This window comes from Peromyscus maniculatus, chromosome 3, assembly GCF_049852395.1.
Source record: "Peromyscus maniculatus bairdii isolate BWxNUB_F1_BW_parent chromosome 3, HU_Pman_BW_mat_3.1, whole genome shotgun sequence".
Taxonomy (NCBI): domain Eukaryota; kingdom Metazoa; phylum Chordata; class Mammalia; order Rodentia; family Cricetidae; genus Peromyscus; species Peromyscus maniculatus.
Genome location: NC_134854.1, coordinates 151,610,044 through 151,624,623, shown reverse-complemented (window position 1 = coordinate 151,624,623; position 14,580 = coordinate 151,610,044). Strand labels below are relative to the sequence as shown.

General features: G+C 42.0%; 1 protein-coding gene and 1 long non-coding RNA gene across 3 annotated transcripts in view; one reads left to right on the top strand and one right to left on the bottom strand.

Annotated features, from left to right (window-relative positions):
- LOC121826547 (C-type lectin domain family 2 member D11-like) overlaps positions 1–14,580 on the bottom strand; it is a 43,533-nt gene that overhangs the window by 13,294 nt on the left and 15,659 nt on the right. The window contains exon 1 of one of the 2 annotated variants that reach the window (XM_076566030.1): positions 3,113–3,272. The exons of the other annotated variant lie outside the window; for it this stretch is intronic. Within the exon in view, the coding sequence (XP_076422145.1) occupies positions 3,113–3,179 (67 nt within the window). The 5' untranslated portion in view covers positions 3,180–3,272. Of the gene's footprint in view, positions 1–3,112; positions 3,273–14,580 lie in introns of those variants that run through there. 2 annotated transcript variants of the gene reach the window in all.
- Positions 3,247–12,382, top strand: LOC121828141 (uncharacterized). The gene is made up of 3 exons (XR_006070634.2): positions 3,247–3,358; positions 7,883–7,989; positions 11,926–12,382. It is a non-coding gene; the product is annotated as an uncharacterized LOC121828141 (long non-coding RNA).

The following is a 14,580-nucleotide window of genomic DNA, read 5'->3' as shown; positions in this document are numbered from 1 at the left end:
TTCTGCAAAATAAAAGATGTATTTTGAGCTGCTTTTATATTTCTGAATCCAGAACTATTCATGGACCAATGATGCTTGGAACAGAAATCTAAGACCAACTATTTGTATTTGACACACAAGCGTCACATGTGGATGACTACCAGACTGTAGGAATCTATGTGAACAGCTTCTGGAAAAGGAAATGTCAGGTCAGGGGTGGCCATTGTTTGGGAAAAGAGGAAGCCAGTGTCCAGGAAGAATCTGCAATGGGCCTCAGAGAAATTTGTGTGGAGTTATAAGTCTATATTTCACTGTGATGGAGACATTATGAGTATATGTTTTCAAAACTCAGAAATGTACACCAAGTGAATGGACTTTACTGATTATAAACTATACTTTAAAAAGAAGTTTCCACTGACTTTAACCACTATATTTGCTCATTTTCATATATCTCCAAGTCAGAAGAGAGTTTATGCTTAAACTAATAAGAAAGACAATACTTAGGACTACAGGATTGTAAGCATTATACAATGACCTTTGGATTTTGACTACATATGAAGTTCTCAACCTTAATTTTTTTGTTGTTTATATTGGACAAAAATGTCTTTAGAAACTCAATTATCATGATTTCCATTTTTTTATTTCTACTAAGGTGATATCAAAGCATCTTTTAATGTCCCCAATAATGACCCATTTGTTTTACTGGTCTCCTGAAGGTCCAATCATCTATAAGTCCTCATGTTTTCTTCTCTTCTCTTCTATATTTTGACATTTAAAAACAAAGCATTGACTGTAGGGAATTGCAAGCCTATACAAAAATACAGAAAACAATATGCTAAATTCTCTAAATTCTCATGTGCTCACTACCCAGCTCCAAAACTTGTCTGCATGTGAGAAATTGATTTTCATCAACTTTCTGTTCCTCCCATCACCCTATCCTTAAGATTACTTCTTAAAACATAATAGATGTCTAAACACCTTCAAATTTGAAATGTCTAGGCTTATTTATGATTTCTAAGTTTAGCATCATGCTTAGAAGCTCTTCCAAGTTCTGATTAAATAATATATACTCCTAGCTAATTCCTCTAACTGATGAGCAGAGTTAGACTTTCAATGTCTGATTAATTTTACTCAATGTGTCACCCAGATCTACCCATGTTATCACAAAAGACATTGTCTCATCCTCTCTTATAGTATGTATCACAATTTCCCCCATTTATTCACTGCAAGATGCAGGTGGGTTCCATGTGCAGGTTACTGTGAATAGTGTTACATTACACACTCAGGTATAAATATCTCTTACCGGTTTGGGAGAGTAGAGAGGAAGGAGGCAATATTTGCTATAAAGAGATTATCAACTCTGGTATCAAAGCACAGTAGGAAAGAGTTCACTATAATGAATCGTGTTTCTGAAAACAGTTGAGGGAGTTTCTAATGTAGTCAGTCTCCTTAATGAAACAATAAAAGGGTGTGTTAATTGTAAAATGTCAATTTAAAAAAGAAGAAGAAAGAAAAGAAAAAAGAAAAAGAACCAAAATGAAGAGTTTGGGATTGTGTTAAAGAACAATACCTGATACGTCTTCTTGAAGAAACTTTAAGCATCTAATCACCTGGGTTCCAACAGGATGCCACACCAGACATTTCTTATACGTTATTAACAGCGAGATTTACTGAAAATTCTCTGTATTTACATCGGTGTAAGTTCTGATATTGTCTTTTTCATTTTGATACATAAATGGTAATTTTTTTCTTCCACTTTTCCCATAGTGTATACATTTGTTTCTCCTTCTAAATTCAAATGCCTCCCACAGCACAGCTAGAACATAAATTTCACATCTTTATTAGGAAGCAATATTAGAAATGATCTCTCAAAAAACAAACAAATGAAATATTGCTGATCTGATTTTTAGCTTTATTTAAAAGAAAAAAAAAGCCAGGTGGTGGTGGCTCAAGCCTTTAATCCCAGCACTCAGGAGGCAGAGGTAGGCTAGCAGATTTCTGAGTTTGAGGTCAGCCTGGTCTACAGAGTGAGGTCCAGAACAGCCAGGGCTACACAGAGAAACACTGTCTTAAAAGAAAAAAGAGTTCCTTCACTCACAGAACCAGTTATGGTTTCAACAGAGTAGAGTTTCAAATGCCTTCAGTTACACAACAGCTGCCCTTTGGGCGGGAGCTCCACATTAGCAGCAGGTATGATCTCATTGCCTTAGTACCTGGTTTCAGAAGTCAACCCAGCTGGGGCAAAGCAAACAGGAGTTATCAGCCAGCTTGGGATATAGTATGAGACTTTCTCAAAGAATCAATCATCAACAGCAGACTGTAGCAGCAACATCAATAGTTAATATTAATAATAACAGTAATAATTTCAGTTAGAAGAACACTCGGTTTAAGTAATAAGTGTTAACATTTGTCATGAATTTTCTATTTTGGTAAATATCAGTCTTGTTTTCTCAAAATCCAATATTCTTTCCCTAAATGAACAATATTAAGGTGAAGGAACAGGGAAGAAGGAAAAAGAATGAAATATAACGAAACATAGACATTTTCAAAATGCAAGAAAACACTGTCTTGCTTCCTTTCTGAAGATTGAAGTAGAAAATCCTATTATATTCTCTCTTCATAATTTACAATGAGTTCAAAATGCAAAGGATTTAGTCCTGGATGGGGTCAGCCTCCCACCCCATGCCTCCTCCTTGCATTCCTTTTTTTCTTTACAGTGGATCTGCAAAACAAAAACCCCAGCTTCCCAGGCAACTTCTGTCATTATGCACTTTGCGAAGCTATTGTTTGAATTTGCCTTTGCTATGAGACCTGTAGAGCAGGCATGTTCCACAGGGACTTGGTGCAATTCACTGGAGTGTATTATACCAGAGACCAGGGAAACGAGTGCACTAGAACGCTAAGCACAAAGAAAAAAAGCCGTGGCGAGAACTATTTAAGTATTATATGCTCCAATGGAATAACTAATGTAACAACCTCTTAGCTCAATTCCTCTCTGCGTTTTCTGGTTCTGCAGCGAACCACTGTGACAGGCTTGAGGTTCAGCTCCTCTGCCCTCCCGGGTCCGGTCCCGTCCCTGGCAAAGCACCTCTCCGCTCGCATAGTGCGGTTCAAATATTCATTCAATACATACCCTCCTTCAGTCGGTCTGTGGTACTGAGCATGCCCACAGAAGCCTCTGCAGTCTCTGCAGTACACATCTCGGAACCTAGACACTGTTCCAGCCACAGGAAGACAGAAACTTAGCAGCTGAGAGGAAGAAATACCGTTCAGGGGACGGTTGGCCCCGCCTGGGTGCTTATTGCAGTTTGCTCCTCCTCCTGAATTACCAGTACTTCCGCGTGCTATCCACACAGCCAGGCAGTGATCTTTTGGATAGGTGAGAGCCCCATGTTACTACAAGTCTGAGTTTTGAGATTATCGCTTAAGAAGGGGCACCAGGGCCAGGTCAGAGGATTCTGTGTGCTAAGGATCCAGAGACTGATAAGAGACAGAGTCGGGACGGAGAGAGCTGAAGTGAACACACTTCTCGCCTCTCTGGGAATAAGAGATCGTTTATTCTGAAGCCAATTATGAGAGACCAGGACCCAGGACCATGGATTCAGGCCGTCTCATAGGACAGGCTCCAATCTGGAGATGTTTTTGTTGGTGGTGTGGGGACAGATACCTCCCACTGCCACCCTCAGCAGTGAAAGAAATGCCTCTAGAGCAGGGGTTCTCAACCTTTTTAATGTTCATGCTGTGGTGACCCCCAACCATAAAATTATTTCATTGCTACTGTAATTTTGTTATTGTTATGAATCAGAATGCAAATATTGATGTGCAGGATATGTGCCCCCCCTTGAAATGGCCGTTCGACCCCCCAAAGGGGTCACAACCCACAGGTTGAGAATCTCTGCTCTAGGTTTTCAGGGATCTTTGACTCAAGCCAAACCTAGGTTCATAGCTTTGGTGCCAAAAAGAATTTCAGGACCAGACAGTTTATGAAGCAGAGTTGGAGTTTTTCTAAGATTTATTTGTATTATATTTAATTATATGTATGTGAGTGGGACTGGCTATGGGTCTGTGCCTGTGAGTGCAGGTGCCTCCAAGGGTGCCTCCAAGGGCGTCACAGTGCTCCAGAGATGGAATCGCAGGCTTGAAGAGTTTGGATTTAGAATGCAGATACCCCAGAAATGTAGCAACGGAATATCATCATCCTCAAGAATAAGAAATTTAGCATTATTTTTTATCATTTAGAAACATATGCCAAGGAAAATTGTAAACATCTCAGAAAAATTTTAAAATAAAAATATTTGGGTGATGGGTATGGTAGTACATGACGCTGATCCTATAACTGGGGTGTCTATGACAGGTGGATCTCTATGAGTTCATGGCTAGCCTGGTCTACATAGGGAGCTCCAGGCCAGCCAAGGTTAAGTTAAAAAAAATATTAAAAATTTAATATATTAATTTTATAAAATATAATATATAATCAATACAGTAGTGTAAAATATTGAATATAAATGTATACTATCAAAATATGAGTTAATAGATGCAGTCAGAGAGGTTTTGAACACAGTTATTTGGGGTACTCAACTGTCAATATAATTGGAGATGAGTGTCACCCAGATTTTCTGATGTCCAAATATATTGCAGGATATTTGTTTACACTGTGTGAAAATGTCTATGTGTTTTGCCTCACCTGCCTAAGGCACCTGAACAGCCAATAGCTAGGTGGGAGAGAATAGTCAGGATTTCTGGGGAGAGAGAGGAACGCTGAGAGCAAGAAAGGAAGAGATGCCAGCGAGATGAGGAGGGAGTTGGACACACAGAATGGTGAAGAGGTAAAAAGCCACGTGGTAGAATGAAGATTGATAGAAATGGGTTAAAGTTGTAAGAGCTAGTTGGGAACAAGCCTAAGCTAAAGGCCAGAAATTCATAATTAATAATAAGTCTCTATGTCATTATTGGGAGCTGGTGGTTCCAAAAGGAAGTCTGACAAGAAAGTCTGTTCACAAGCAGTTATTTCCTCAGACATCAGCACAAGTTGGAGGTACAAAACAAGAACATAAGAGGTTATCTCCTGAGGTTTTAGAGCACAGGAGGTATTAAAAGTAACCCGACACCATCTTTTCCTCTAGGCTGAAGGCAATCTTTGATTGGTGTCTTTAACTAATGAAGTTGCCTGGTTTTGGTCCTCCTTCATTTCTTCATCTTCAGGAACTCATGATGGAAAGACTCTGTAACCAATTTGAATCTTTAGTCATAATTCTTGTCCTTTTGGCTGTGAATCGAGCCATTCACGGACAAGTCATTTCTCCAACCCTTAGCTCTAAGGGCGTCGCAAGGTAGGTGCCATTGTAATGAGCAAACAGATGGTGGAGGAATGGGAGACAGAGAAACAGAATGATTCATGTGCTGTGGAAAGAGGCAGATCTGCAGAAGTGAAGGTGGTGAGGAACGAGGACCCAAGGGGGTCCAGCCCCTCGATAGTCCCCTCCCAGGGTCCGGGAAGAATCTGCAACCAGCTGATAATTAATCTTTGGGGATAGGAAATGAATCTACACACAAGAAACTCTTTAGTCTACACACTTTATTCTTATGAGTCAGTTCTCTCTCTACATAGCTTCTATTCTGCTCTCATGTGTAGCTTCCTTCTTGCCTGATTTCTCTCTACATTTATCTGTGGTCCCCTCTAAGTTCCATCTTAATTCCTTCGTCTAGTTTTGCCCCATATAGGTTCTCATCCATCTAGTTCCTTCCCATCTCAGCTCCTCTCCCATCTCCTTCTTTCTCACCTTGTTCTTCCCCATCTGGCTCTTCCTCATCTTCCATCTTGTTCCTCTAGTACTCTCTTCTAGCCCTTCAATCTAGTTCTTCCCCATCTAAGTTCTATTTTTGCTTCTCTCTCTCCTCCTCTGGTCTCCTTATTCTCTTTGTTCTCCTCAAGTCTCCCCAAGAATCCAGTTATAAACCTAAGCAATAGCAATCCTCTGGCAGGTCACCAGGCTTGAATTCTTACGGGGTCATAAAGGCAAGTAAGAATTTTCCTCAGGTGGTGACCACCAGGCTTTCTTTTACAACCTAAAATGGGAGTGGTAAAAGAGGAGGTCTACTGAGTGCTAATGACCGGTTAGTATATGAAAAAGGGGATCTATGTGCTCAGTCTGCATTCCTAGAAGTGGTTAGGTAAGAAGTTAGGGGTCTACTAGTAAGGTTGTATAAGAAAGGAGGGTCTCACCCTATAAGAAATAACGCTATCTGCCTGACCTAGGAGACAGGTGTTGTTTCATTTGGTCTTGGGTGCCTGATAGACATTTTAGATAAATACACTGTTAGGAGTTCTTGGAAGCACACAAGAAAATCATTTTAGGAACCAGCTAATATATATGTTATATATATATATATATATATATATATATATATATATATATATCCAGAACCATGCTGATCTGAGTGGCCTATGCTGTCATCAGAGGACATGACAGCATCCAGGCCTGAGCTACTGTCAAAAGCCATGTCTGGGTCCATGGCCCTACAGTAGCCAGGGTCTGTGTTGATGTTCACAACTTCAGTAACCACTGAATGCCTAGGGTCTAGTCACCCACCTGGTGCCATGCTGGTGTCTGAGAGCCATGCTGATCTGAGTAGCATGTACTACCACTGAGGCCATGCCCTGGATATGACTGAGGACCATGTCTGAGTTTGTGGCTCTACCACAGCCAGGATCTGTGTTGATGTTCACGGCTTCTGTTAATATGAAGGCCATGCAAATACGTGGGGTCTGGGCAGTTACCTGAGGCCAGTGGAGGGTCTGAGGGTCACGCTGGAGCTTGGGGCCATATAGATCTGAGTGGCCTGCGCTGACACCTAAGGCCATGGTGACATCCCAGCCGAGGACCATCTAGGTCTGTAGCCCTACTGCAGCCAGGGTCTGTGTTGATGTCCGTGGCTCCTGATACCACCGAAGGCCATGCCAACTTCAGGGGTCTGGGCTGCCACCTGGGGCCATATTGGTGTCTGGGGGCCATGCTGCCACAGGGGCCATGCTTATCTGAGTGGCCTGCGCTGCTACTTGGTGCCATGGTGACATCTGAGCCTGAGCTGATATTGGGGACCATGTCTGGGTCTGTGGTCTTACCACAACCGGAGTCTGTTTTGATGTCCATGGCCCAAGTTGCCACCAAAGGCCACACAGATGCCCAGGGTCTAGGCTGCCATCTGTGGCTGTGCTGGTGTCTGGGGAGTGTGCCACCACCAAAGTCGTGCCTATCACCCAGGGTCATGGTGTCATCCAGGCCAGGGCTGCTGCCAAGGGCCACGTCTGGGTTTGTGATCCTGCTGCAACTGGAGTCTTTGTTGATGTCCATGGTCCATGTTACCACAGTGAGTAATAGGAACCATACATGTTGAAATCTGGGGGCCATGCTGAGCTGGTCCCTCCCTTCACTGGCCCTAGGGTAGCTGGCCCTGCACCTTTCTGTACACTACAGTAGGGGCACTGACCCAGCTCCTCATGGGAGAGCTGGCCCCTACACTTTGAAGAGTGGTCCCACCCCTCACCAAGGGTGTGGGAGAGCTGGCCCTGATGTTGTGGACATAGAAGATCTGGCTCTGCCCCCAGCCTGAGGGGGGAAGTGGTCCCAGTAGCCCAGACTGACCAGCTCAGCTACAACCCAGACCCACATCCTGGGCCTTGGGTTGGCTCACCCTAACATCTACCCCATCTATTTCTTGCTGGATTGCATGAAGAAGGGACTGGTCCTGCGGAGAGATCGCCTCAGGATCTCCATGACTCAGGCTATCAATAGCAGGAAATCTGAAAGGAATTTTTGTGAGGAATTTTTGTGAGGGTCCAGTGATGATGGAGTGCTAGAGGCCTTGAACCAGACCAATGACTCATTGCAATGAACTTTTGCAGGTGTGGCTGACTGGACAAATGGGTAGAACGCCTGACTTACCACAGCTCCCAATGCCACTCGAACAAATGAAGAGGTGTTGGAGAGACGGGAAAGATGGAGGAGCAAGGTAGGTTTTTGTTGTTGTTGTTTGTTTGCTTTGTTTTTAATTCATTTGGGCAAAGTTTTTTTTTTTTTCAGGGGAGGGATACTGCAGTGGTGAGGGATAGATATGGAGGGACAGAGAGGTGATTGGGATTGGGGTGCATGATGTGAAATCCCCAAGGAATCAATAAATAATTGTTATAAAAAGTATAAGTACATAACATCTTAAGATCTTTTTATTTAGGTTTATTTATTCTTATTTTGTATATATGAGTGTTTTACCTGCATGTGGGCACCACATGCATGCCTGATGCCTGAGGAGACCAGAAGAGGTGTTGGACGGCCCCAAACTGGAGTTACTGGCAGTTGTGAGTTGACACGTGGGTGGTGGGAATAGAACCTTGGTCTACTGCAAGAACCACAAGTGCTCTTAACCACTGAGCTGTCTCTCCAGGCCTGTACATAAATTTTAGAAGCAATATTGAAGAAGTAGCAGTTAGATATATTTCAAATAGGCAAACAGATAGGAAAAGGAGCCATAACTAAGTAATAAGAAGGTCACCTTCCAAGATGGCAGCTTCTTCCTCATCCTCTTGACCTGATACAAAAGCCTGGCAGCTTAAAATAAAGGCCTGGAAGGTTTTTAATCTGGGCAGTAGCTTATTTCATTCTCCATAAACCCACCAACAACTTCAAATGCTGATGACTCTCCCTGCCTCACTCTGTCTACCCACTTCTGCCTCTCATCTTTCTCCCCCTTCTATTCTCTCCCTCTCTCCTTCTCTCCTTCTTTCTCCCCTCTTTCTATTTCTTTCCCTCTCTCCCTTCTCCTTCCACCCTGATCCCCCTGTCTTCCACTCCCCCTCTCTTCCAACATCCAGACCATAAAATCCTGCTGGAACAGGGCCAGTGTCCTTGGCAGCCAGGATGGCTCCATCTGGAGATTGACTTTCCCTTTACTGGTTTACTTTGTGTTTCATTTCTCTTCAGCGCTCTGACCTCTGACTTAGTAACTGTTAACAAAAGCAGACCTTACTAAGGCCACAAGGACTTTCAACCCTCCCCTAACAGGAGGTCTCTTTCTATAACCTCTGAACTCTGAGCCAGAGATAATAACAGTGTAACAAGTTCAGAAGTGAGTGCAGTTTGTCTACCCTGACTCTGAGGAGCTGGAAGAAAGCAGTGATGTTAAGAGCCAACTTTAGCCGGGTGGTGGTGGCGTCTGCAGCCCATGCCTTTAATCCCAGCATTTGGGAGGCAGAGCCAGGTGGAACTCTGTGAGTTCGAGGCCAGCCTGGTCTACAGAGTGAGATCCAGGACAGGCACCAAAACTACACGGAGAAACCCTGTCTTGAAAAGCCAACAAACAAAGAGCCAACTTTATTCCTTGAAAAACATATTTTATTGTACAATAAATAATTATATCTAATAGCCATATTTACCTATTTGATACATTGGCGAGTTACCCATTGGCCCATTAAAAATTAGTTTACTTACTACTGATGGGGGGCACATTCACGCCACAGCATATGTCAGAGGTCATGTGGTCACAGGAGCCAGTTCTCTACTGCTTCCTTAGGTTCCTGGGATCGAGGTCAGGTGGTTAGGCTTATGTGGCAAAAGCTTTAAAGCCCTGAACCATCTCCCTTGCCCATCTCTTTTTTAAAAAATAAAATGGTAACTCAGTTATATTTTCTGTCTTGGTTACAGTTTCTGAAGAAAGCTGCCTATTCTTTATTTAGTATATGCAAATACAGTAGCGAGTGTTTCTTTATGATTTATTAGGAACTTTCAACTTCCGACTACAAATTACTTTTTTGGAACTAGGACTTTCTGGGCTGGAGAGATGGTGGCTCAGCAGTTAGGAGAATTTACCAGAGTTCTATCACCAGGCCCCACACTGGGTAACTCATGACTGCCTGTAACATCAGTCCCAGAGGATCTGTTACCATGCACACATGCACATAAATCTGAAAGAAAGAAAGGAAGGAAGAAAGAAAGAAAGAAAGAAAGAAAGGAAGAAAGAAAGAAAGAAAGAAAGAAAGAAAGAAAGAAAAAAAGAAAGAAAGAAGGAAGGAAGAAAGGAAGAAGGGGGTGGGGGAGAAGGAAGAAAGGAATGAAGGAATGAAGGAAGGAAGGAAGGAAGGAATGAAGGAAGGAAGGAAGGAAGGAAGGAAGGAAAGAAAGAAGGAACGAACAAAGGAAATAGGATTCCCCCAAACTCCCCATTCAGCCAGAGTCCTGGAGTTTTGAGGGTTTAGGGTTTTGCTTTGATTGGTTTTGTTTTGAGGCAGCCTCGGGATTTGAAACAGACCAACTGCTTCATCCAGCCAAGGACTTTTCATGCTCTTTGTGTTTCGTTTCTCTGAAGAGCTTGTGGCAAAAGAGAAATAAAAGCATAAGCAATGATAAATCTGGATCTCTAACTAATTCTAAATACCCTTCCAAAAATGGGAAGGAGTGGTTGAGGCTGAGAGCAACATTAGAGGATTTTTTCCTGTTTTTTTTTTTCCTTCCTCTTTGAAATTCCAAAGGATAAGAGTCAGCAGTTAGACTGCATTACCCTGCATGCTGACTTTGCTTCACTAGGAAGCAACAGCCAGACCCTGCCTATTATCTGTAATCAGGGGCAGGGCAGGGGGAGAAAGAAAGAAAAAAGAAAAAGAAATAAGAAAGTACCTAGCACAGGTTGACCCATCCTGGAACCATGTTCAATATCTTGTCCTCTGTAGGTAAGGATAAAGACATGTAACTTCCTTAATTATTATTTTGTTTTTTAAGACAGGTTCTCTCACTGAATCTGGAGCTCACAGGTTAAGCTAGGCTAATTGGCCAGCAAATCCCAAGGGTCCACCAGTCTCTGCCTTCCTGGGACTGAGTTTCCAAGCTCATGTCCCCAGGCCCAGCTTTCTTATGTCAGTTCTGAAGAATGTGATTCATGGCCTCACACTTATGTGGCAAGCACTTCAATGATGGGGCCATCTCCCCAGGCCCTGAAGATGATGTTTAGGAAAAACATACAGAATATGTTCATTGCCTTTTGAATGAAATAGTTGTACACAAAAGCCATTAGAAACTGTTTGAAGAACGGCCCCATTCTCCATTCCTGATTGCCAACTTGGTGAACGGATCATAAAATTTGTGTGAAAAGTGACATCTTAATGTGAAGTGCTAGGTAGTGATGGGGTTGTCATAATAGGGCTCCTTAAAGAATAAACAGTTGTAGGACAAGGAGGTAACACACCTGTAATCCCAGCACTGGGGAGGTAGGTGCCAGAGGATAACAACTTGGGCTACGGAAGGCATTTTCTCAAAAAAAAAAACAAAAAACAAACAAAAAAAAAAAAACCAAGAAAACATAATGATAAAAATATCACTGGGTTTCATTGATCTGCCTATAGTAACACACACAGCTGTTGGGGCACAGAGGTTCTTGAGCTCACAGATAAGCACTAGGGGAACCAGGAATGTTAAAGACGCAGACTTTTCTCTTCAAAGGAAGAGATGTATAACCTGTATTCTACCCGGAAGTCTGGAAAGGGATGTGACTGATAACCTGGTGACCTCTGTGCTATCTGTAGGGCCAGTCCACACCTGGCTTCCCCGAAATCTTCCTCCTTAGACCCTTGTCTTGAGGAAGTAAAACGAACTCATCCTTGTGGGAGATGTCACATGTACTTTACAAATGGGAGCAAATGTGGTTAATAGCCTAGGGGACCTCTATGCTACCTGTATGACCATGTCCACATTAAGTCATCCCCCAGACCCTTAAGATGTGACATGCAGTCAATACATAGAACCCATCTTTATGGAAGAAGTCACAGTGCTTTTCGAAAAGGTTCAGTGTAGTCATACCATAAGCTTTATTGTGCACACGGGATTGAGTCAATTGCCACTAGGAAACTTCCTCCTAAAACTGTGTTGTGTTTAAACATGCCTTAAACAATCTTCCTGCTGTTAGATTCTAGAAGTCTGAACCAACACTGGCTACTGAGTCATGCTGAACCGGATCTTCTTCCTTCACATGGATGCTGGCCTGGGTGGTCACAGAGAACCCACTCTTCGTTTCGCTAATAATCATGATCAGAGCAGTCACAATTTGTTCATATCTATTTCTCTTAAAATAATCTTACTTGAGGCATACTCCTTAAGCAAAGAGCCCAGAGATGTTAAAGTTGACAAAACATTGAAAGCAAATATTTGAATTTTAAATGGCAAGTTGACATTTCTCTGACAACCAAACCAGAATCCACATCACTGAAGAGAAAACGGACCAGTAAGTCAACAGCAGACAATGTTGAATTATCACAGCTGTGTACTGGGTGTGAGCTATGGGAAATGGGACACACCAATTGCTGAGTCAAAATAAGGTTATTTTCTCAGCGTCAGTCCACGAATAAAAAGCTGAAATCCACTTACCTAATTTGTGTCAATGTAGTGAAAATTAATCACATAAAAATCACAATATAAGCTGCTAGAAATGGATATCAATGAGTTTTTGGACATGCAATTTACATGTCACCTTTGTACTACTTTAATATTATTTAAAAAATAAAAACCCAACCCTGCTGAGAAATCTCACAATGTCTTCTTTCACTCTCTAGAGTGTATATCATTGAAGCCACCTAATTTATGGAAGACATTGAAATGAAGTGTACACTGGAGGGATGGGCTCTATGAAAGATGGGCCCGCAGTTAAAGGCTAAGAGTATGTGAAGAGATTAAAAAAAAAACATTAAAGGCCCCTTTAAAAAGGATATGGAAACCTACTACTGTAGAAGCACATGTATGTATATATGTATGTTTATGTGTGCTATATATTTTTGAAATATTTTATTAAATTAATATATACATATATACGTATATATTTAAAATGATGTTATCCTAATAATAGGCAACAATACCCTTACTAGACACCACATGCTAAACCTAAAAAGGCCAGTACCAAGAATGGTTACTTCTTTTGAGTTGTTGGACAGTGAAGTCCTATACACCCCCAACCAAACATTACAGGCTATTGCCATTGCTCATGATTGCCTTCCAGAGCTTGAAAGTAAAATTCTACTGCTAAAGACACTACATATTTAAATCACAGAACATGGAGAAACAAAGCTGGTATTGACCCAGAGGTTTCATCCTACTGAATAGCTTACATTGTTCTGGAAAGGGCTATAAATGCTATCAGAGAAGAAAAATAATCTTCAATTAGACCCAGCTTTAAACCATGCAAGTTACAATCATGGCTGGCCTGGCAAGACATGTTCACTAGTGCAATAGTGTCGCTAACATCATAGGAGTCACCAACCACTTTCTGATTGGATTTAAGTCCTGCTCTGGAAGATGAAGCCCAAAGCTGGAACCATTATTGGGCCAAGAACCCAATAATGTGTAGCTAGACAGATCAGTGCATCACTCGAACCTCATTTGAGAAGCTTCTATTTGCAGCAGATGGTAATTAACACAAAGACCCACAAACTGGACAAGGTGTAGAGAATAAGACACTATAGAATGCTCAGGTCTGAAAGGAACATATATACTACAGCCCAACTCCCTGTGCTCAGGGGTCATTGTAGTAATGAGAGTAGAAAGAATGTAAGAGCCAGGGGTGGTAGATGACTACAAAGAAACAGCGTCTTCTGGACAGAGCAGGACAGATGCATTAGGAATTCACAGCATTTGTGGCAGCATGCACAAGACTTGTGCAAACCCAAACCTGACAAAATTTCAGCATGAAGTGTTTAGACATGAAATCTCACCCCTCGCCATGGAGCTATTGGTAGTCAGTAGTTAGGTGCTAGGAAAGGGAGAGAAATTTTTCTTTAAGAACGCTGCCCTTGGAGAGCCAACCATGCTCCAGATGAAGCCATAGATCTGGGAGTGCTTGGGCAGCATAAACTGGTCTCAATAGGTTTTGTTTGTTTGTTTTAAAGACACAAAGGTGGGTGAGTAAGGACAGATCAGCTGGAACTAGGGGTTATGGAGAGTGTAAATAAGATCAAAACACATTGAACAAAATTCTCAAAGAATAAAAAGGAAAGTTTTAAGAATAAATTTGATCGATTTGAACTAGGGGAAGATACAAATCCCAAATTATTTGGATTTTGCTTCCGATAATTCATGTTTTATAGCTACAGTCTACTTTTTCTTTACTTGTGTGAAGCCTTGTCTCTCCCTGAACCAGATTGGGGACCAGCAAGCCCTAGGGATCCTCCTATCTCTGTCCCCTGTAGACCTGAAATAACAGAAGTATAAGGAGAGCCATGCTTGGCTTTTTAGGTGGATGAGAAATGAGAATTTCATTTCAGATCCTTGTGTTTGTACAACAAAACTCTTACCCACTGACCCACCTCCCCAGCCCATAAAAACCTAAGCCAGGCATGGTGGCACACTCCTTTAAAAACAGTACTCAGAAGGCAGAGGCAGGGAGATCTCTGAGTTCAAAGACAGCCTGGTCTACAGAGTGAGACTCTGTCTCAAAAAAGAGAAAGAAGAAAGAAAAAGATTGATTTATTATATGCTTTTTAAATGATTCATTTAACTACTGGTAAATTCTGTTGCCTATAAGAAAGTTGTTTGAACAGCTCACTGGCAGCTTGTGGGGGGATTCCTTAGAAGG